The sequence below is a fragment of the Scyliorhinus canicula genome, chromosome 13 (assembly GCF_902713615.1).
Source record: "Scyliorhinus canicula chromosome 13, sScyCan1.1, whole genome shotgun sequence".
Taxonomy (NCBI): domain Eukaryota; kingdom Metazoa; phylum Chordata; class Chondrichthyes; order Carcharhiniformes; family Scyliorhinidae; genus Scyliorhinus; species Scyliorhinus canicula.
Genome location: NC_052158.1, coordinates 56791320 through 56813661, shown reverse-complemented (window position 1 = coordinate 56813661; position 22342 = coordinate 56791320). Strand labels below are relative to the sequence as shown.

Sequence of the window (22342 nt, the reverse complement as noted above, 5' to 3'; positions counted from 1 at the left end):
TACAGTGGGGAGCACCGTGGCTTCCTGATCAAAAATGGCATCCCGATCTCAGAGGACCCCAAAACAATCCCCGAAGTCCCCCCCCCCCCCAGCCCAAACATAATATGGGAAGGTCCCCACCCTGCAACACCCACGCTGACCAACCTCGGCCCGATTGCTGTTGGATCGTGCCCTAAATAAATGAAATTTACTCTCTCTTTCCCGCATAGAGTTCAGAGGTTCAATAAACCAGGAAGCTCACTGCCGGATGCAGAAACCATCTGAAAAGTAAATGAGGGAAAATTGAGGGAATTTTCACAGTTGAGATTGATTGTTTTTTTGTTGGATATTGAGGGACTTTGAGCTAATGAGTCGAGCAGCCATGATCTAACTGAACAGTGCAATGTGCTGGAGGGGGTGAACTGTCCACCCTAACTATGTTAGACATCCTGCAGCATTAATGTGGAATATCACAGAGTGACAAAAGTGCGATTCGTACTTTACAGAGCCAACTTCTAGAGGCAAATCGCTGAATTTAAGATGTGCTGTAAAAAGAAACACAACTCTGCCTGCAGCAATGGCAGGATTTGGCCAGTCCCATAGTGCCCACCGAGAGGGTAGGTTGAGAGATCAGTTTAATGTCTCAGTTAAAAGACTGGTGAACATTTATTGGGCAATCATTAGGGTAATGGGCATATTAATATGTAGCATTTAAAGTCAATTGCTGCCATAAGTGGTTCCAAGGACTTCATTTCATCTATTCACTGTGCCTGAGCTTGCATGCGCTGAGCTGTCAGCAGTGAGGGCTGTGGGGATTATCTCTAGTCCCTAGAAATGATTTTGATTCAACAATACCAGAATTGTAGAGTGCCAACGTACAAATGAGACACGAGAGTTTTCAGGATGAGAGATGATTTCAGGCAAAATAATGTGGCTGCCATCCCAAGTCAATAGAATTTTACTCCTCCCAGGGTAGAAATGAACCTCACTTCCAATAAAGTTTGCTTCACCTTAGCCTATCGATATAGCCTTCTATTCCTTTCCGTATCATTCATTTACCCAGCTTCCACTAAAATGCCTCTTTACTGCTCACCACAAACACTGTGTGGTATTGAGCTGCACGTTCTAACTACTTTCTGGGTCTTTTTTTATTTGTTCGGAGGACGTAAACATCACTGACAAGCCAAGTATTTATTGCCCATCCCTAATTGCCCTTGAGAAGGTAATAGTGAGCCATCTTCTTGAACCACTGCAGTCCACATTCAGAAAGCTTTTGTGGCTTTCAGAAGGCTTTTGACAAAGTCCCGCACAAGAGTTTGTATGTAAAATTAAAGTGCGTGGGATTGTGGGTAGAGTATTGGGATGGATATAAAACTAGTTGGCAGACAGGAAATAAAGAGTAGGAATTAACGGGTCTTTTTCAAATTGGCAGCCAGTAACTAGGGGGGTGCCGCAAGGATCGGGGCTGGGACCCCAGCTATTCACAATATATATTAATGATTCAGATGAGGGAACAAAATGGATTATCTCTAAATTTGCAGATGACACCAAGTTGGGTGGGAGGGTGAGCTGTGAGGAGGATGCAGAGATGCTTCAATGTGATTTGGACAAGTTGAGTGAGTGGGCAAATGAATGGCAGATGCAATATAATTTGGATAAATATGAGGTTATCCGCTTGAGTAGGAAAATGGGAAGGCAGACTATTATCTGAATTGCCATATCTAAGAAAAGAGGAATATGCAACGAGACCTGGGTGTCCTCATGCAGGTGCAGCAGGTAGTAAAGGAGGCAAATGGTATGTTGGCCTTCATTGCAAGAAGGTTTGAGGACAGGAACAGGGGTGCATTGCTTCAATTACACAGGGCCTTGGTGAGACCACACCTGGAATATTGTGAGCAGCTTTGGTCTCTTTATCTGAGGAAGGATGTTCTTGCTAGAGAGAGAGTGCAGCAAAGATTTACCAGACTGATTCCTGGGATTGCGGGACTAATGTATGAGGAGAGATTGAGTTGGTTAGGATTATATTTGGGCAGTACGGTAGCACAAGTAACTAGCACTGTGGCTTCACAGCGCCAGGGTCCCAGGTTCGATTCCCTGCTGGGTCAACATGAGGAGCCTGCACATTCTCCCCGTGTCTGTGTGGGTTTCCTCCGGGTGCTCCGGTTTCCTCCCACAGTCCAAAGACGTGCAGGTTAGGTGGACTGGCCATGCTAAATTGCCCTTAGTGTCCAAAAAGGTTAGGAGGGGTGATTGAGTTACAGGGATAGGTGGAAGTGAGGCCTTAAGTGTGTCGGTGTAGACTCGATGGGCCGAATGGCCTCCTTCTGCACTATGTTCTGTGTATTCATTGCAGTTCAGAAGAGCATAGAAACCTATACAATTCAAGGGGCAGCATTGGTTAGGACCAGGGTTCGATCCCGGCCCCAGGTCACTGTCCATGTGCAGTTTGAACATTCTCCCCATGTCTGCGTGGGGCTCACTCCCATAACCCAAAGATGTGCAGGATAGATGGATTGGCTATGCTAAATTGCCCCTTAAGTGAATAAATAAAACAAAAAAATTAAAAAGAAATCTCTACAATTCTAACCGGACTAGACAGATTGGATACAAGAAGGTGGGGGTGTCCAGAACCAGGGCCCACGGTCTGAGGATATGGGGTCACCATTTGGGTCAGATATTAGGAGATATTTCTTCACCCAGAAAGTGGTGAGCCTCTGGAATTCGTTACCACAGGAAGCAGTTGATGCCAAAACGTTATATGCTTTCAAGCAGCAGTTAGATATAGTACTTAGGCTGAAGGGAGATTAAAGGATAAAAGGATAAAAGGTTATTGAGTTGATTGGTCAACCATGATCACAATGAATGACGGAGCAGGCTCAAAGGGCTGAATGCCCTCCTGCTCCTATTTTCTACATTTCATGGTTGTGTCGGTTCAGGATTTTGACCCAGCAACAGTGATAGAATGGCAACATAGTTCAAAGTCAATATCGTATGTGGCTTAGAAGGGGAACCTGTAGGTGGTGTTGACCTGCGTCTGTTGACCTTGCCACTCCAAGCAGTACAAGATGCTGGTTTGGAAGATGGTGTTGATGAAGCCTTGGTGAGTTGCTGCAGTGCGCCTCGTAGATGATGCCCATTACAGCAACAGTGAGGTGGGGGAGTGAAGTTTTATGGTGGTGAATGGGGTGCTAATCAAGCACCCATGGGTGGTGTTGAGCTTCTTGAGTGTTGTTGGAGCTGCACTCATCCAGGCAAGTGGGAAGTATTTCATCACACTCCTAACTTGTTCATCATAGGGGGTGGACAAGCTTTGGCGAGTCAGGAGGTGGGTTACTCGATGCAGGATTCCCAGCGTCTGACTTGTTCTTGTACTCAGAATATTTATATATGGCCGGTCTAGTTCTGTGTCTGATCACTAATGGCCTCCAGGATGCTGACGTTGGTGGATTTGGCAATGGTAGTTCATTTGAACATCAAGGGGAAGTGGTTATTTCCATTTATTGGGGAGGACCAATGTCTGCCATTGCCTGGCCTGAATGTTAACAAACCAAGACTGAATGTGTCCAGGTCTTGGGCTCAGATGGCTGAAGACCTGACCCCCAATGATACAATATAAAGAGACGATACACAAGTCAAAGGAGGGAAAGAAAGAAAAACTTGCAGTCTGCTAAGAAACTTCATCTGAATGGGGAGAATGGAAAACTCATCTCCAATGACAAACACTTCTCAGCGCTGAATATCCACCTATCAGAAAAAAACACTGTTGCATATTGAATGCAATGTGTGATGATTATCAGCACTATCAACCCTCCATAGTATCAGGTTTGGAATGTATGGGTGGCAGTTAATTAAATTTGAAATAAGATGTAATGAAGCACAAGGGTAATATACAGCTGACAATGTTACCTTCTAATTAAAGCCCATGTGTATTCATTGACCTGACGTTTCTGTTAGGTTGCACTGTGCTTTTCATTGATTTTTGCCCCTATTTAGCCAACCCAGCACAAAAGGCTGCGGCATTTTCAGCGTAAAATTCCATTTGTTTTAAATCGCACAACTAATTGTGGAAATTTAATTTCTGCTAATTTGAAAAACATTGAGTGAGAGACATCCTCACCCACAAGACTAACCATGGCCCAGATCAGATTAATCACCATGGTGGGCTGCCACTAATTGAGCCAGGCTGCAGGCCTTCAAAGATACTCTTTAAATGAGCCACATGGGCATTAATAGGCACCTATTAAAAACTTTTAAATATATGCTTTTTAATTAACTAAGACACAGCACACTGTACACCAATGAAACAAGTAAATGGTTCCGGATAGCTTTTTAATGTCATTTGCACGAATGTAAGCTCTGGTTTCTCACAAGTGGTGGACTGGACACTGAGTAAAAATGTTTGATCATTGTGATGAACCTTTTTTCAGCTGTGTTAATAAAATATACCTATCAAATATATCTCAGAATCTCCTTTCAAGCAAAATTTAAAGCAAGTTCCATTTTAAACTGCTGCCTGATTGCAGTGGTTCAAAGCAGATTTTGCATTTGTCAACATACAAATGAGTTTGAGTCAAAATTGAGCAAAGAACATTCTTAAAACAGACACAATTTTGAAGGAATTTTCATATGGCTGGCTGAATGTGCCCCAGGCACAAACACTACTCCGTTTATTTATAATGGTTTACACTCTTAATAAAAGGGGCTGACTGAAAATGCAACAGAGACCTAGAAACCTTCAGACTAAAGAAAGAATTGCATGCTTTATTGAGCGAGGTTACACTGCAACGTATCTCCCAGACGCAAACAATTCCCCCCCACTCCCCGAGACTAACACATCCCTCCCAGACTGCAACATCCGGCCCAAACGGCAAAATTCCACGCAGACAGCAACACCCGTCCCAGACACCAACATTCCTCCCAGACTGCAACACCCCTCCCAGACTACAATGCCCCTCCCAGACTGTTACCACCCCGGCCAGACTGCAACACCCCTCCCAGACTGTTACCACCCCGTCCAGACTGCAACAGACCCCCAGACTGCAACACCCCTCCCAGACTGCAACACCCGTCCCAGACAACAACATTCCTCCCAGACTGCAACACCCCTCCCAGACTACAACACCCCTCCCAGACTGTTACCACCCCGCCCAGAATGCAACACCCCTCCCAGACTGTTACCAACCCGTCCAGATTGCAACAGACCCCCAGACTGTAACACCCCTCCCAGACTGTTATCATCCCGCCCAGATGGCAACACCCCTCCCAGGCTGTTACCACCCCTCCCAGACTGCAACACCCCTCCCAGACTGCAACACCCCTCCCAGACTGCAACAGACCCCCAGACTGCAACACCCCTCCCAGACTACCACCCCGCCCAGACTGCAACACCCCTCCCAGACTGTTACCACCCTGCCCAGACTGCAACACCCCTCCCAGACTGTTACCACCCCGGCCAGACAGCAACACTCCTCCCAGACTGCAACAGCCCCCCCAGACTGCAACACCCCTCCCAGACTGTTACCACCCTGCCAGACTGCAACACCTCTCCCAGACTGCAACACCCCTCCCAGACTGTTACCACCCTGCCCAGACTGCAACACCCCTCCCATACTGTTACCACCCCGGCCAGACAGCAACACTCCTCCCAGACTGCAACAGCCCCCCCAGACTGCAACACCCCTCCCAGACTGTTACCACCCTGCCAGACTGCAACAGCCCTCCCAGACTGTTACCACCCCGTCCAGACTGCAACAGACCCCCAGACTGCAACACCCCTCCCAGACTGTTATCACTCCGCCCAGATGGCAACACCCCTCCCAGACTGTTACCACCCCTTCCAGACTGTTACCACCCCGGCCAGACTGCAACACCCCTCCCAGACTGCAACAGACCCCCAGACTGCAACACCCCTCCCAGACTGTTACCACCCCGCTCAGACTGCAACACCCCTCCCAGACTACCACCCCTCCCAGACTGCAACACCCCTCCCAGACTGCAACACCCCTCCCAGACTGTTACCACCCCTCCCAGACTGCAACACCCCTCCCAGACTGTTAACAACCCGCCCAGACCGCAACATCCCTCCCAGACTGTTACCACCCCTCCCAAACTGTTACCACCCTGCCCAGATTGCAACACCCCTCCCAGACTGTTAACACCCCACCCAGACTGCAACACCCCTCCCAGTGTTCCCATCCTCCCAGTGTTCCCATCCTCCCAGACTGCAACACCCCACCCAGACTGCAGCATCCCTCCCAGACTGCAACACCCCTCCCAGACAGCAACACCCCTCCCAGACAGCAACACCCCTCCCAGACAGCAACACCCCTCCCAGGCTGCAACATCCCTCCCAGGCTGCAACACCCCTCCCAGACTGCAACACCCCTCCCAGACAGCAACATCCCTCCCAGACTGCAACATCCCTCCCAAACTGCAACATCCCTCCCAGACTGCAACATCCCTCCCAAACTGCAACATCCCTCCCAGACTGCAACACCCCTCCCAGACTGCAGCATCCCTCCCAGACAGCAACATCCCTCCCAGACTGCAACATCCCTCCCAGACTGCAACATCCCTCCCAGACTGCAACACCCCTCCCAGACTGCAGCATCCCTCCCAGACAGCAACATCCCTCCCAGACTGCAACATCCCTCCCAGACTGCAACATCCCTCCCAGACTGCAACACCCCTCCCAGACTGCAGCATCCCTCCCAGACAGCAACATCCCTCCCAGACTGCAACATCCCTCCCAGACAGCAACATCCCTCCCAAACTGCAACATCCCTCCCAGACTGCAACATCCCTCCCAGACTACCACCCCGCCCAGACTGCAACATCCCTCCCAGACTGCAACATCCCTCCCAGACAGCAACATCCCTCCCAAACTGCAACATCCCTCCCAGGCTGCAACACCCCTCCCAGACTACCACCCCGCCCAGACTGCAACACCCCTCCCAGACTGTTACCACCCTGCCCAGACTGCAACATCCCTCCCAGACTGTTACCACCCTGCCCAGACTGCAACATCCCTCCCAGACTGCAACATCCCTCCCAAACTGCAACATCCCTCCCAGACTGCAACATCCCTCCCAGACTGCAACATCCCTCCCAGACTGCAACATCCCTCCCAGACTGCAACATCCCTCCCAGACTGCAACACCCCTCCCAGACAGCAACATCCCTCCCAAACTGCAACATCCCTCCCAGACTACCATCCCGCCCAGACTGCAACACCCCTCCCAGACTGCAACATCCCTCCCAAACTGCAACATCCCTCCCAGACTGCAACATCCCTCCCAGACTGCAACACCCCTCCCAGACAGCAACATCCCTCCCAAACTGCAACATCCCTCCCAGACTACCACCCCGCCCAGACTGCAACACCCCTCCCAGACTGCAACATCCCTCCCAGACTGCAACATCCCTCCCAAACTGCAACATCCCTCCCAAACTGCAACATCCCTCCCAGACTGCAACATCCCTCCCAAACTGCAACATCCCTCCCAGACTGCAACATCCCTCCCAGACTGCAACATCCCTCCCAGACAGCAACATCCCTCCCATACTGCAACACCCCTCCCAGACTGCAACACCCCTCCCAGACTGTTACCACCCCTCCCAGTGTTACCATCCCTCCCAGACTGCAACATCCCTCCCAGACTGCAACATCCCTCCCAGACTGCAACATCCCTCCCAGACTGCAACATCCCTCCCAGACTGTTAACACCCCACCCAGACTGCAGCACCCCTCCCAGACTGCAACATCCCTCCCAGACTACAACATCCCCACAGACTACATCATCATCTTTGGCAAGCCACATGGCATTTGAATGATTTCCGCTTCTCTGGAATGTTTAAAATATGATGATATGCACCTTTGAAAGGGCGTATCTTAAACTACTGTCAATCATTTAGCCCCATGACTTGTAGTCATTCTGCAAGTAGCTGGACCAGCCTCCCCGGACAGGCGCCGGAATGTGGCGACTAGGGGCTTTTCACAGTAACTTCATTGAAGCCTACTCGTGACAATAAGCGATTTTCATTTTCATTTTTCATTTCATTTCATTTCATTTCGAGTAGAAATTAAATTTACTCTACTTAACCCTATCCTGTATGCATTCTTATTTTCAAATAAAGGACCCACATCATTGTTTCTCAGCCCCAGTGTATGACTAGTATGTTTATGTTGAAGAGAAGAAGAACAGAAGAAGGCTGTTAGTGTCTTGTCTATATGGATCCCAAAATATTGAAACATTACAAAGGGGTGAGGGGACAAAAGGGAGTTGCATTTCTCTAGCACCATTCATGACGTCAGGGCATCCGAAAGCACTTTAAAGCCAGTGATGTGCAGTCACTGATGCAAGGAAGGAAAAAGGCAGCACAGAAAGATCCCACAAGTAGCAATGAAACAAAAAATCCTACGCTGAATGAGGGATCAGTATTAACCAGGACACTGGGAAGAATCACTGTCAATTTCATGTCCATTCAAGTGAGACCACAGATACTGACTGTCCCACTGATAGGACCAATAAACAGGAATGGACCAATGACCAAAAGGGATACAAGAAATACCCAGATAATCTGTACTTGCTTCCACAATCAGCCAACAATTCTGTCTGAAGCTGGTGGTTTTAGTTTATACAGTTGCCATCCTGCTCGAAAGCTATTTTCACCCCTTTCATATTCTCCCTGGAGACCTATTGTATTTTTCTGAATACATTTAGACACCCTGCACACGAGTGCACACAAGTGGGGAGGATTGACGGCAGGATAGGGTTGTTGGGAAGAGAACTATAATCACTGTAACTGCTGATTCCCTGACCTGCCTTCCTGTCGGGTGGGTCCAGCCCCCCCCCCCCCCACTCCCATTCCCTGCTGAAATGTGGACTCACCAGGGAGCTGGTGTACGTTGGGTCTGATGTGTCATCCTGCAGGTAGCGCGACAGGCCAAAGTCTGACACCTTGCACACCAGGTTGCTGTTGACCAGGATGTTGCGTGCGGCCAGGTCACGATGCACGTAGTTCATCTCGGACAGGTACTTCATTCCTGCTGCAATACCGCGCATCATTCCAACCAGCTGGATCACAGTGAACTGCCCGTCATTTTGCTGTGGGAAATGAATACATCTATTAGTACACGACAGGGTTTTTCAATGAGAAAAGACAAATCAGGGGAGGAGGTTTTAAAGGAACAATGTGAGGGGAACATAAAGGAAAAATGCTCAGGTGGCTGACTTCATCCCAGCTTCACTTTCATCATAAATCACAGCTTCCCCACTCCACCAGAAAGTCTGGAATCTTTGCCAAGGTACGGTTTTGTCAACGCTATGCAGCCATCACATCCAAATAAGTGTTGACAAGCTATTCCATTCAGGAAAGCATCTCACCTACCCTAACCTCATCCTCACTGGTCCCCATGTGACAAAGATCATAAGACCATAAGACATGGGAGCAGAATTAGGCCATTCGGCCGATTGAGGCTGCTCTGCCATTCAATCAAGATGAAGGTTTATCCTGTGGATCTTAACTTGGTTTCCTTTAATTGTGCTACGGCCCTGAAGCAGGTAATCAAAAAGCCTCATTCATAAATGTACTCTCCTATCTAGCCCAACTTCGGAAAGGACTGCTGATGGTTCCTCAGATAGCTGCTGAAGAATTTGCTTCAGGGAGAATCCAGAGCACTCAATTCAAACACAAATCTGCTGAACAGTTTGTTCTGGTGTGAGCTTGTCTGTGTGTTTATGTGCACGCTGTGTGCATGTGTGCACGCTGTGTCTGTGTGTGTGTGTGTATGCCTGGCTGTGAGAGAGTATGTGTGTGCGCTGTGTGTATGTGTGTGTCTGCACACTGTGTGTGTCTATATGTGTGTGTGTGCGAGAAAGCGTGTGTGTGCATGTCCCATGAGTGTGTATGCACGCAAAACTCCACTGAGCTCCCAAAATGCTGGGATCCGGAAGTCCCTCACCCATTCCGAGAGATCCAATTTTTGTTGGTACGGGAAAGGGGGTGGGATGTACATAGTACATAGAACATACAGTGCAGAAGGAGGCCATTTGGCCCATCGAGTCTGCACCGACCCACTTAAGCCCTAACTTCCACCCTATCCCCGTAACCCAATAACACCTCCTATCCTTTTTGGTCACTAAGGGCAATTTACTATGGCCAATCCACCTAACCTACACGTCTTTGGACTGTGGGAGGAAACCGGATCACCCGGAGGAAATCCACACAGACATGGGGAGAATGTGCAGACTGTCGGAGAATCCCGTCCAGTATGTTTGCCAGCTTTGCATTTCTCATGGAATCATTGGGTATGACCATCAGCTCTACGTTTCTGGCTGGTTATTCCGACATGATTTTCACCAACTTTCACACTTGAAATGGCACTGGGGAGAATTCCACCCCCAGTCTTGACTGTTGCCGTACTCTTAGGTTTTTTTTGTCTCTCTGTCCCTTCCTGTCATTCACTTACCTACATTCCCCACATTACTATTTTGTTCCCCATTCTCAATTCTATCCCTTGATTTCTGAACCTTGATCCCTCACCCCACTCCACCCTCCTCATCTTGTTTAGTTAAAGCCCTCTCTATTTCCCTAATTAAAAGTCTGATGCTCTACCGACTGAGCTATCCGGGCCCTTATTTCCCTAATTAGATGGGTTTTTTTGAACATTGGCCCCAGCACGGTTCAAGTGCAAACCATCCTAATGGTTTTGAGCCACATATTCAATTCACTAACCTTATGTTCCCTCTGCCAATTGGCACTTAGCTCAGGTAATAAGCCAGAGATCAATACCCTGGCCTCAGTAATGGTGGCCATGAAACTATCATCGATTGTGGTGAATGTCTTAATTGCCCTCTGAAATGGCCACTCAGTTCAAGGGCAATTAGGGATGGGCAACAAATGTTTGACCTGCCAGTGACATCCACATCCCATCAAAGAATAAAAAAAACTGAGAGGCTTTCGTTTTCAAAATTTAAAGAGCATGGGACTGAAATGACTTGACAACTTGACTGTTCCATTGACCCTAGCCACTATTTATGCACATTCATGTCTACATTTAAGAATCCCAAAAGTGCACCTGAACTTTCAGAAAGGTATTTGTCCTATAGCTATTAAAACGTTTAGTCCTTTTCCTCAAGTTCATAAAGCCCATGAAGCATTTTTCAGTAACCTGGGAGACAAAACTCACTCCTGAGTCAAGGCGATTGCATTTTTAAACGTGCCGCCGCTCTGCAAACCATGGATGTGTGATATATGTCAGCACCCCTCCCTCATCCCCCTCCCCAACCCTACCCCAGTGAAAATAGAGGGTGCCAGACACTGGCTTCCTGTTGTCGGAATTTCAAATTGCTTGTTAGCTTCGTAACTGTGAACTATTAATTGTAAAATAAAAGTCACATCTGAAGACGTCTCTATCATAATTAAAAGCACCCAACCTTTGATGAGAACTCACAGATCAGCAGCATTCCATTCTTATCCATTCCCATGTCGGTTTGAAATCAATTTTATTGAGCTCATTCTAATGACAACTGCCTTGTCGGTGAAACGTCCTCTCATAATATTTATCTTATTAATATATTTTTGAACAATAGTCAACAATGGTGCCTAATCTTTTGCCTTTCTTGGCCGAATCGGTGAGTACCACAGAATCCTGGGCACTTTAGCAACCGAGACTTGCTGCGTTACAATACTGGTGGGTTCTAGGACTAGGCTCTCGCTTCTGCAGCACCTGCCACTGAACGGGCACTTAACAGAGAGGTCAATGCAGCTCTTTCTGCTCTTCACTATGGTAATTAATAATGAATCTGACATAGCCTTACACTGGAAAATAAGCCATTCAATATTCACCCTATTTTTTTCTTTGCTGGTTTTATTTACTTCATTTGAAACCTAGGGTGGGATTCTCACCACCTCGCTACCGCAGCCAGCGAAGACGAAGAATTAGGCGCTCAGCCAAATCTTCATTCACTGCCGCGGGAAAGGAGAATCCCGCCGGCGTGAAGGAACAAAGAATCAAAATCCAGCTTTTTTAAATTTAGTGGTCACACTGATTCCTGACCAAGATAAATACAAACAACATGGTAGCTGTGCTGACCACTGGCTAATGACTGATCCAATGATGGCGTGCAGTAGCTCTTCACCACAACTTAAAAAACTTTGGCTGAAAAATAATTTTACTGCTTGTCCGTCAAAGATGCTGGCTAAAGGGTGATATTGCAGTGCTGGTAATAGATTGTGCACACTGATCACTGTATCAATTAACAGTTGACTATTACGGGCTGTGTGTTGCCAGAACTCTGCTCGAGGTTCCACCTCAGCATCAGCCTTCTGGCCAACCTCTGGGCTTCACAAACAACAGTCAGCAGTGTTCTTGATGGAGGTCAGGAAAACACTCTGGCCTCGTGCTTGATCGCGGTTGTCACTTCCTGCCCTCCAAGGAAGCACAGCGAGGCAATGAATATTGTCCTGCACACAGTTGCCCACATCAACAGATCAATACAACCAGTCCAGTATAAACATCCCAGGCCAATACAGCCTATCCCCAGTCCAAGATACCCACCCAGTCAAATAGAATCCCCATTGTCCAATACAAACACCTTCTGTCAAATACAATTCCTCCAGTCCAATATAAACTGTGCTCCTCCTTGTCAAATAGAATCCCCCATATCCAATATAGGCCTTCCTAACCCAAAAGAAACTCTCCTAATCTAAGGTAAATCACCTCCCCGCCAGCCCATCCATGGTCCAATCGAAATTCCACCCAGCCAAATGTCGACCCTTGAGTCCCTTTCCCCAGCCCAAAATAAAATCCTCAATCCATTATGAACATCGCACGTTACACTATAATTCTGAAACGTTGATATATATTAACGAGTGGTCAGCAAAGTAGATCCGATAAGAACCAAGATTCCTCCCACCCAGAGATCTTCTGAAAAGTAATGCCACCTTCTAGTTACCATATCACTAATTATGAAGCTTGTATTCTATCCTCACACACTGTAATTATTATCAGCTTTGATTATTATAACAGTTTTATTTCTTTTTTCAAAGTCACATTATTTGACGTGGCCTTCTGGTGACGTGACAGCTTCATATTTACCCTCAGGAATGAATCCAGTGCTCCATTCTCCATAAACTCTGTGATGATCATCACAGGACGGTTTTTGGTGACCACTCCTTCCAGCCGGATGATATTTGGATGGTCAAACTGACCCATAATGCTGGCCTCACTCAGAAAGTCCCGCCGCTGTTTCTCAGAATAGCCCGCCTTCAGGGTCTTAATCGCAGCAGAAATTTCCCGCTTTGCGAGCAACTTGAGGCGCCCCTTGTAGACCTCCCCAAATTCTCCTGCAGGGAGGTGGTTGGTGTGGAGGAGTGAAGTGAAAAGGGGTCAGGAAAGAGTAGAGAAATTAGAAAGTCAATTCACAGCAGTGGAAAAAAAACCTTCAATTACAACGACAGCAAAAACTGTCGGAATACATTCCAGTCGGGAGAAGTCAATCAACATGCACAGCAGCTCAAACTCAACAAGATGTACCTGCTCCAATTACTTCCTCAATTTTCACACAAGAGACATCAATCTCCTTGGCAAACTCCCGGACGGCCTCATTTGGGTCCTCATAAGTGAATGGATCAATGTAGATCTTCATCCCAGGAGAACCTAGAGAGAGCAGACAGCAGATATCAGTCAATTCAGCTGCTGCCACGGCATTTCGATAAAGAACCAGAGTAGTTAGGGCCTTCCATTCCTTTGCACTGCTTGCAATGAATACCAAAACACTGCTCTGCTGGGGGAAAAAAAAATGATGCTTCGATTTTTCTGTTCTGCCTGACAGCAGCAGAGTACTAGCCCAGAAAGGGCATTTATCGCTCCCCTGAATTGTTGAACCTCATGATTTATGAGCTCCCTTCTACCTTTAGATGCATTAATTTATTCTCACAGCAATAATCCTTTTTTCAACAGACAGAAGTGGCTGGAGGTATTGAACAAGTCAACAGCTTGAAATACTTTATTGCAACAAAGTGCAGAAGCAGCTACTGAATGGAAGACTTGATTATGCGATCAGAATTTAAAGTGAGACTTTTGCAACTCCATTAAGTTTTCAGTTTCTCTTTCCTCTCCGCCCATTCCCCTTCCGATAGATTCATCTGCATATACTCTGGTTTTAGCATATATTCTCATCTCATTACAACATCATTAGGAGCCCAATGGCCACTAGGTCAAGAGTCTAGAGTGAATCTTAATTGCTCTGCTTAAATATCAATGCAGAAATGTTTGAACAGCTCTTGAAATATTAATTGTGGACAGCAAACCCCTTCCTTGTCCTCTTCTACTTATAGCCATCAAGCTCAAGTCTGGCATGTGAACTGAATGACAAGCAGGGCTGATGCTGAGACCCTGTACCCGGGGGATGGCTGTAGAAGCAGTCCGTGCTCTATTTCCTACCTTATCACAGCACAAAGCCATGCAAATTAGACTCTGTGACAGCCAGTATTACAGCTTTGATGTAGTAGCTGGAAGTTGGTTGCCGTGGATTTAAGTCATGTATCAGCAGCGGGGGTGTCCACAATTGGCACTCAATATTTATCAAGTTACTGCGAAGTGATCTTTTTTTCTTTTTTTAAATAAATTAAATTTTAATTTTAATTTTAGAGTACCCAATTCATTTTTTCCCCCCAATTAATGGGCAACTTAGCGTGGCCAATCCACCTGGCCTGCACATCTTTGGATTGTGAGGGCAAAACCCACTCAAACACGGGGAGAATGTGCAAACTCCACACGGACAGTGACCCAGAGCCAGGATCGAACCTGGGACCTCAGCGCCTTGAGACAGTAGGGCTAACCCACTGCACCACCGTGCTGCCCTCTGCAAAGTGATCTTTGTAGCAACTTTAGGAAGATGCAATCTCGGGTCTCATGCTGCCAACCAGCTTTTTATTCCCTGTCATTCACTGCAAGACAAATGGAATTGACCTCAAAATAAGCTCTCTAGCCTCATATTTGCACGAGGGCTGTCTATTCCCACCTCTTCACGTGACTTTGCCTTGCCTCAGCGCATCTGCTGCTGGAACCCTCATCCAAAACTTCGTCAACTCTAATCCTGACTATTCCATCACACTGCTGGTTGATCTCCCACATTCTACCCTCCATAAACTTGAGGTCATCCAAAACTGCTTCCCTGTTTTAACGCGTACACAGTTACATTCCCCTATCACCCCTACGCTCACTGATCTTACATCGACTGCCGGTGAAGGAATGTCTTGAATTGAATATTTTTGTCCTTGTTTTCAAATCCATCCATGGCCTCCCCCCTCCTGGACTCTGTAATCTCCTCCAGCCCCACGCCCTCCAGGATCACCTGCGCTCTGTAATCTAGCCTCCTGCGTATCCCTAATTTTATTTTCTTCACCATTAGTGGCCATGATTGTAGCTGACTGGACTCTAAACTCTTGAATTCCCTCCCTATTCTCCTTTAAGATGCTCCTTACAACCTACCTCTTTAACAAGGGATTTGGTCACCTGATGTAATGGGCTGGAGTTTCACAGGGCAGAGGAGACTCCGTGGAGTTGTGAAAATGGCAGCCGGGACCCGATTCTGGGATTCCTGATCCCATTCCTGAGGTTTCCCATTTTCTCCACTGTCATTTAAGGATGGGCGCTGGCTCAAGTCGAGAGCCTGCACCTTCCACTCCTGACCTGACCACAGCTCCATTGAAGGGATTACCGTGTCTGATGGAGCCATGTCAGCTTTTCATGGCAGTGTGACTCGGCACCTCAAAAGTGATCATGAATCATAGCCTGAATGAGGGAACCCCTATTCTCCGGCTTTCCTCTTGACTCACCACACAGGTTATGTTCTCAGCCAGTAAATAATAGTTCCTATTGAAGTTATAAGGCAATGGTGACAAGCTGCCAGCCCAACATGGGGCGGGATTCTCCAAAAATGGGGCTATGTCCCGATGCCGGAGTGAATAGTGGCGCCAACCACTCCAGCGTCAACGGTCCCCAATAATGGGGAATGCATCCCTTCTTAAGGGGCTAGGTTGGCGCTGGAGTGGTCCTCACCACTCCAGCCGGCACAGGACGGCCAGCGGGCGTTCGCACATGCGCGCTGCGTATTTCCGCACTAGCATGCTACAGCCGGCGTATTTCTGTGCGTGCACGGGATTTCCCTTCTCCACGCCGGGCCCCGGGCAATATGGCGGAGCCCTGCAGGGGCCCGGCGTGGAGGAACATAGGCCCCCACGGAACCAGCCCGGCCGCCAATCGGTAGACCCCAATCGTGGGCCAGGCCACTGTGGGGGGCTACCCCCCGCAGTCGGATCACGCCCACCCCCCCCCCCCCTCCAGGATGGCCCCCTGGCCCCCACAGACTCACCTTTCAGGTCACCCCGTGTGGGACCTGAGTAAACCACGCCGGTGGGATCGCCGGGGAGAAAATGGGAAACCTCAGGAATGGGATCAGGAATCCCAGAATCGGGTCCCGGCTGCCATTTTCACAACTCCACGGAGTCTCCTCTGCCCTGTGAAACTCCAGCCCGTTACATCAGGTGACCAAATCCCTTGTTAAAGAGGTAGGGGGTGGGGGGGGGGGGGGGGGGGGGGGGGGGGGGGGGGGGTGGGGGGGGGGGGGGGGAATCCCGTGGGCGGGGGAGAATCGGGAAGCCGGCTTTGAGGCGCGATTCTCGTGTCCCCCTGGGGATTATCCGACCCAGCACGTGGGCGGAGAATCCCGGCCATGATAGGCCGCTGGGGTTGACCACTGAGCACAGGCATGGCAAAGTTTACCTTGCACAATATTCTGTAAGGCCTGTCCGCTTTGCTGAATCAGAGGATTTGCTCACTGGTCCAGAGAGATGTTACCCTTCTTCATCCCTTCTTTCACTTCATGAAGCCCATTGCTCCAGCTGTTCCCAGTGTCCAAGTTAGGATTTGAGGTCTGGCAGCTGATGCAGTGCCTGAACATACCCCATGATACCAGCAGCAACACAATCCCTCCTATGCATTATAAAATATTCCTTAGATGATGCATGATATAATGTTGTGACTACTTTACTGTAAAAGTAGCAATAACAAAATATTAAATTATGCTTAACCGTTAAAATTCATTGACATTTTGTACTCTTGATTTCATGGTGCTATGGCTCCAGCTCAGATCCCAGGCAGGATATGGTTACCCCCCCCCCCCCCCCCCCCCCCCCCGCCCCCCGCTATATAAATAGAGTTTGATTTTAAACAAGTCAAAGACCTTTGAGCATTGTTCACGTGCCCTGTCAGTCGCAACTCTCTTCTCTTGCCCCTGATAAGATCTGGCTTCCTGATTTCCTCACAATGTTGTTGCCCTCACCCTCACTCCTGCTTTACAAGTTCTGACAACTCTCGCTCTGCTCCGTTGCTGCATGAAAACGGTTGGCCCCTGTCATTGGCTGTTGTGTTAAAAAAATAAAACAACAGGAACATGACTGATTTTAACAGTACTCAAATCTATCTCGGACATTTTTTGAACAGGAAATCCAATGGTTCAGTGCTCTACCGTTTTGTTTTTTTAAGGAATTGAGCACACCTATCAGTGGGTCTCAGATTTAATCAGTTAGGGAGGAGGCTTCGAACCAACAACGCAGGGTGAAGAGGATACATGAGGTGGGAGAACAGCGATTTGAGAGTGACTTGTTCATGCCCTTTGATGATACTTAGGACACGATTCTCCCATAAATTTTCTGAGTGACGCTTTGGGCGAGTTTGCCGAGTTGTTTCCTGTCAGCAAAATTGCACCCTTTGTGTTATAGCCACACAAAAGGAATAGAGGAAGAAGAAAAAATGGATCTGCATTTACATAGTACCTTTCATGTCTCAAAATATTTGACAGCCAATGGTGACTTTTTGACGTGTAGTCACTGTAATGATATGGAAAGTACAGCAGGAAATTGGTATGCAGTAAAAATGCCGACAAACGGCAATGTGTGAAGGAGCATTTAACTGTTTTTTGTGTGTAATGGCTGAGAAATAAATATCGACCAGAGCCATGGGAACTTTCATATCCATTTCTCAGGGCAGACAGAACTTTACATTTAATGTCCCAACTGAAAAACAGCGGGCGAGATTCTCCGCATTCCCGACGGTGCGGAGAATAGCGTGGCTCGTAAAATTTTACGGCCACGCTGTTCCGACGCCCTCCCGCTATTCTTCCCCCCCACGCCCAACTCCCGACACGAATCGCTGCCGCCGTTTTTTTACGGCCGGCAGCGATTCACAGCTAATAGATGGGCCGAGTTCCCAGCCCTTTACGGCTGTTTTTACGAACGGCAAACACACCTGGTCTGGCCGTTCGTAAAAACGGCCGTAAACACTCGCATTTTATAACCATGGCACCGATTGGCACGGCAGTACCACGGCCATGGGCCCGCGATCGGTGGGCACCGATCGCGGGCAGCGGGCCCGATGCCCGCGCACTATTTGTCCTTCCGCCGCCCCGCAGTATCCATTCGCGGGGCGGCTGAGGGGCATCCCGGCCCGCGCATGCGCGGGTTTCGCGCAAATACGCGATGACGTCATCCGCACATGCGCGGGTTGGAGTCTTCCAATCCGCGCATGCGCGGCTGACGTCATATGACGCGTCAGCCGGCGCTAACTCGGGCAAGCGGGCTTAACGAAATTCGTTAAGCCCGTGATGTCGGGCTGCTAGCCCCGACCGGGGACCAGAATCGGTTCCTGGTCGGGAAGGGGGGGGGGTTGGCGTCAAACCCGCCCGGATTTGACGCCAGCCTTACGATTTCTCCCCATATGGGAGAATCTCGCCCAGCACCTCTCACAGTGTGACGTTCCCCCCATACTGGACCAGGGCTGCTGTCTGAATATTTCTTCAAGTGACTGAAATAGGGGGTGGGGTGTTGATATTTTGGCGGGAACAAGGAGGAAATGGTGACTGAGTGGCTGTGTGGGAATGAGTGAGCAACTGATTGGGTATGAGTGAGTGAGTGATTGTGTGACTGTGGAAGTGGGTGACTAAGTAGGTATGCGAAAATGAGTGAGTAGGAATTCTGGTGGCAGCTATGGAGGAGTAGGTCGCACATTCGATAGCTCCCGCCTGTAATGGACTTTTGGACCTTTTTCCCCTGATTTTTCTTGGATTTTTTGGGATAAATCGGCAAACTGTGCGACAGTCAGGAGGATTCCTCCTCTGGTGTACAGAGAATTGGACCAGAAGTGGCCGTGTGAAACGACTCAGTCCTGGTAGGAGAAGCAAAGTAGAGAACAAAGTTGAGGTGCTGGATGATTGCCAGACGAGGATGCAGGAGAAGCTGGAGGACCTGGAGAATAGGTCCAGGAGGCAGAACCTTAGAATCGTTAGCCTCTCTGAAGGCAGTGAAGGATCGGATGCGAGGGCATATGTGACGGACATGCTGGGGAAGTTGATGGGGGCTGTGGTGTTCCCCCAGCCTCTGGAGGTGGATAGAGCGCATAGAGCCCTCTCAAGGAAGCCCAGGGTGAATGACAAACCAAGGGCCATGGTGGTATGCTTTTACCGGCTTACAGACAAGGAGCATGTCCTGCGGTGGGCCAAGAAAGAACGGAGCAGCTAATGGGAGAACTGAGAGTTGTGTATATATCAGGACCTGGGAGTGGTGCTCGCCAAAAGACGGGCTGGGTTCAATCGGGCAAAGGCGACCCTCTTCAAGAAGGGGGTAAGGTTCAGGATGCTGTACCCAGCATGGCTGTGGGTTATGCACGAGGGGCGAGACTTTTATTTTGAGGTGGCGGACGATGTATGGCCATTCATTAAAGAAAAGAAGCTGGAGATGAGTTAAAGTTGCCGGAGAGGTTTTGTTGCGGTGGCTCGTATTATTGTATTGGTTTTTTGTAAGAAAGGAGATTTTATGTGGTTCTGGGGGAAATTGTGGGTGGCGGTGATGGTGGTAGGGTGCTCTGCCTTGCAGGGATTTGATGTGGGGGGGAGGGGTCTTCAAGTTAGAGCTTTTCTTTGGGAGATGGGATTTTGCCTTAAGAGACTGTCTATTCACTGGTTTCTGTTAATTGCATCTTTTTAGAACATAGAACATAGAACAGTACAGCACAGATGTTGTGCCGAGCAATGATCACCTTTTTGTCTGTTTGTTTCTGCTGCTGTTTACTCACTGGGGATTGTGGTGCTGTTAATAGGTTTATTCATGTGGGGGGAGAGGTTCAAACAATAGGGAGACAGACTGTTTGTCACCAGGGGCGGGGGTTATCGGGGTCAGCATGGTGCAGCTGATTCTCGGAAACGCAGTGGGGGGTGAGCAAGTGTTAAACTGGTGCTTGGCCTGGGGGATGAGGTTTCTGGTGCTGTTGTTGGGGAGGGGGGCAGAAAGGGGGGGAGACTGCTTTGCTGACAGGGGAGGAACCATTGTCGGGAATAAATGGGAGATCTGGAACGGCTGCTGCTCATGGGGGTACTCGGGGAAGCGGGGGGGGGGGGCTGCGCGGGCCCGCAGCCAGCCTAAAAGGGTGATGGCTAGTCGGCGGGGGTGGGGGGGGGGGGGGGGGGGGGGGGTGGAAGCCCCCCCCGTCCAGGCTGATTACGTGAAATGTGAGAGGACTGAATGGGCCAGTCAAGAGGGCTCGCGTGTTTGCGTGCGCATCTAAGGGAACTGAAGGCAGACGCGGCTATGCTACAGGAGACACATCTTAAGGTCATAGATCAGACGAGATTGAGGAAGGGTTGGGTTAACCAGGTGTTCCACTCGGGGCTGGATTCAATGACCAGAGGGCTAGCAATTCTGATTAGTAAGCAAGTGGCATTCCAGGCAGGGAGAATCGTGTCAGATAAGAGGGATAGGTACATAATGGTAAGTGTAAGGTTGGAGGGTGTACGAGTGGTGCTCGTGAACATATATGCTCTGAATTGGGACGACGTGGAGTTTATGAGGTGGGTGTTAGGTAAGATCCTGGACTTATAGTCACATAACCTCTATGGGGGGTGAAGTTTAACACGGTCATTGATCCGCAATTGGATCGGTCAATATCTAGGTCAAAGAGGAGGCCAGCTGTGGCAAAGGAATTGAAGGGCTGTATGGCACAAATAGGGGGGGGTATAGAACCATGGAGGTTTATACGTCCATAAGGTTTACCCTCGTATTAACTTTTTTGTTCTGAGCAGGGCGCTAATACCGAGGGTGGCGGGGACGGAATACTCGGCAATTGTAGTCTCGGATCATGCCCCGCATTGGGTGGATTTGCGGGTCGGCGAAGAGAGAGGGCAACGTCTGTTATGGAGATTGGATCTGGGGTTGCTTGCGGATGAAGCGGTCTGCGGGCGGGTGAATAAGTCCATTCAGAACTATCTGGAAACAAATTACATGGGTGAGGTATCTGCGGCGATGCTGTGGGAAGCTCTGAAGGCGGTTGTTAGAGGGGAGCTAATTTTGATTCGGTCCCACAGGGAAAAGGGGGAACGGGCGGAGAGGGAGAGATTAGTGGAGGAGATGCTCCAGGTGGACAGGAGGTACGCGGAAGCCCCAGCTGCGGGGCTCCTGAGGGAGCGGCGAAAGCTGCAGGCGGAGTTGGAGTTGTTGAAGAGTGGAAGAGTTGAGGAAGGTAAAAAGGGTGGTTTATGAATATGGGGAAAAGGCGAGTAGACTGTTGGCGCAACTGCTTAGGAAGAGAGAGGCGGCCAGGGAGATTGGCAGAGTGAAGAATAGGGACGGGAACATGGTCTTGGACCCAGGGGTGGGTGAATGGTCAATGTGGGTCAAGAATTTTATAGTAAATTATATGAGTCGGAACCCCCGGCTGGTATGGAGGAAATGAGACAATGTTTGGATCGGTTGGAGTTCCCGAGGGTGGAGGAGGACCTGGTGGAGGGGCTGGGAGCCCCAGTTGAGATGGAGGAAGTTATCAAGGGGCTGGACGGCATGCAGTCGGGCAAAGCTCTGGGGCCGGATGGCTACCTGGTGGAATTTTATAAGAAGTTCTCAGGGATATTGAGCCCACTGCTGGTGAGGACGAGGCACAAGGAATGGGAATCCTAACCCCGACAATATTCTTAAATGGGAGAAGGACCCTGAGCAGTGTGGGTCATATAGGCCAATCTCAATCTGAATGTAGATGCCAAGTTGTTGGCTAAGATATTGGCCACAAGGATAGAAGACTGTGAATCGGGGGTGATAGGGGAAGACCAGACGGGATTCGTTAAGGGCAGGCAGTTCAAGGTCGACGTGCGAAGGCTGCTAAATGTTATTATGATGCCTTAGAGAGAGGAGAGGTGGAGGTGGTGGTAGCGATGGACGCGGAGAAGGCCTTTGATCGGGTGGAGTGGGAGTACCTGTGGGAGGCGGTGGGAAGATTTGGGTTCGGGGAGGGCTTTATCGGCTGGGTGCGGTA

The 22342-nt window shown here is 49.0% G+C and overlaps 1 protein-coding gene across 2 annotated transcripts in view; it reads right to left on the bottom strand.

Annotated features, from left to right (window-relative positions):
- The window catches only part of LOC119975522 (ephrin type-B receptor 1), a 657403-nt gene that overhangs the window by 70265 nt on the left and 564796 nt on the right, over positions 1-22342 (bottom strand). For both annotated transcript variants that reach the window (XM_038815308.1, XM_038815309.1), the window contains exons 10-12: positions 13520-13642; positions 13082-13329; positions 8871-9086 (exon numbers count right to left, since the gene is read on the bottom strand). In XM_038815308.1, coding sequence (XP_038671236.1) covers positions 8871-9086; positions 13082-13329; positions 13520-13642 — 587 coding nt within the window. The remainder of the gene's footprint in view (positions 1-8870; positions 9087-13081; positions 13330-13519; positions 13643-22342) is intronic.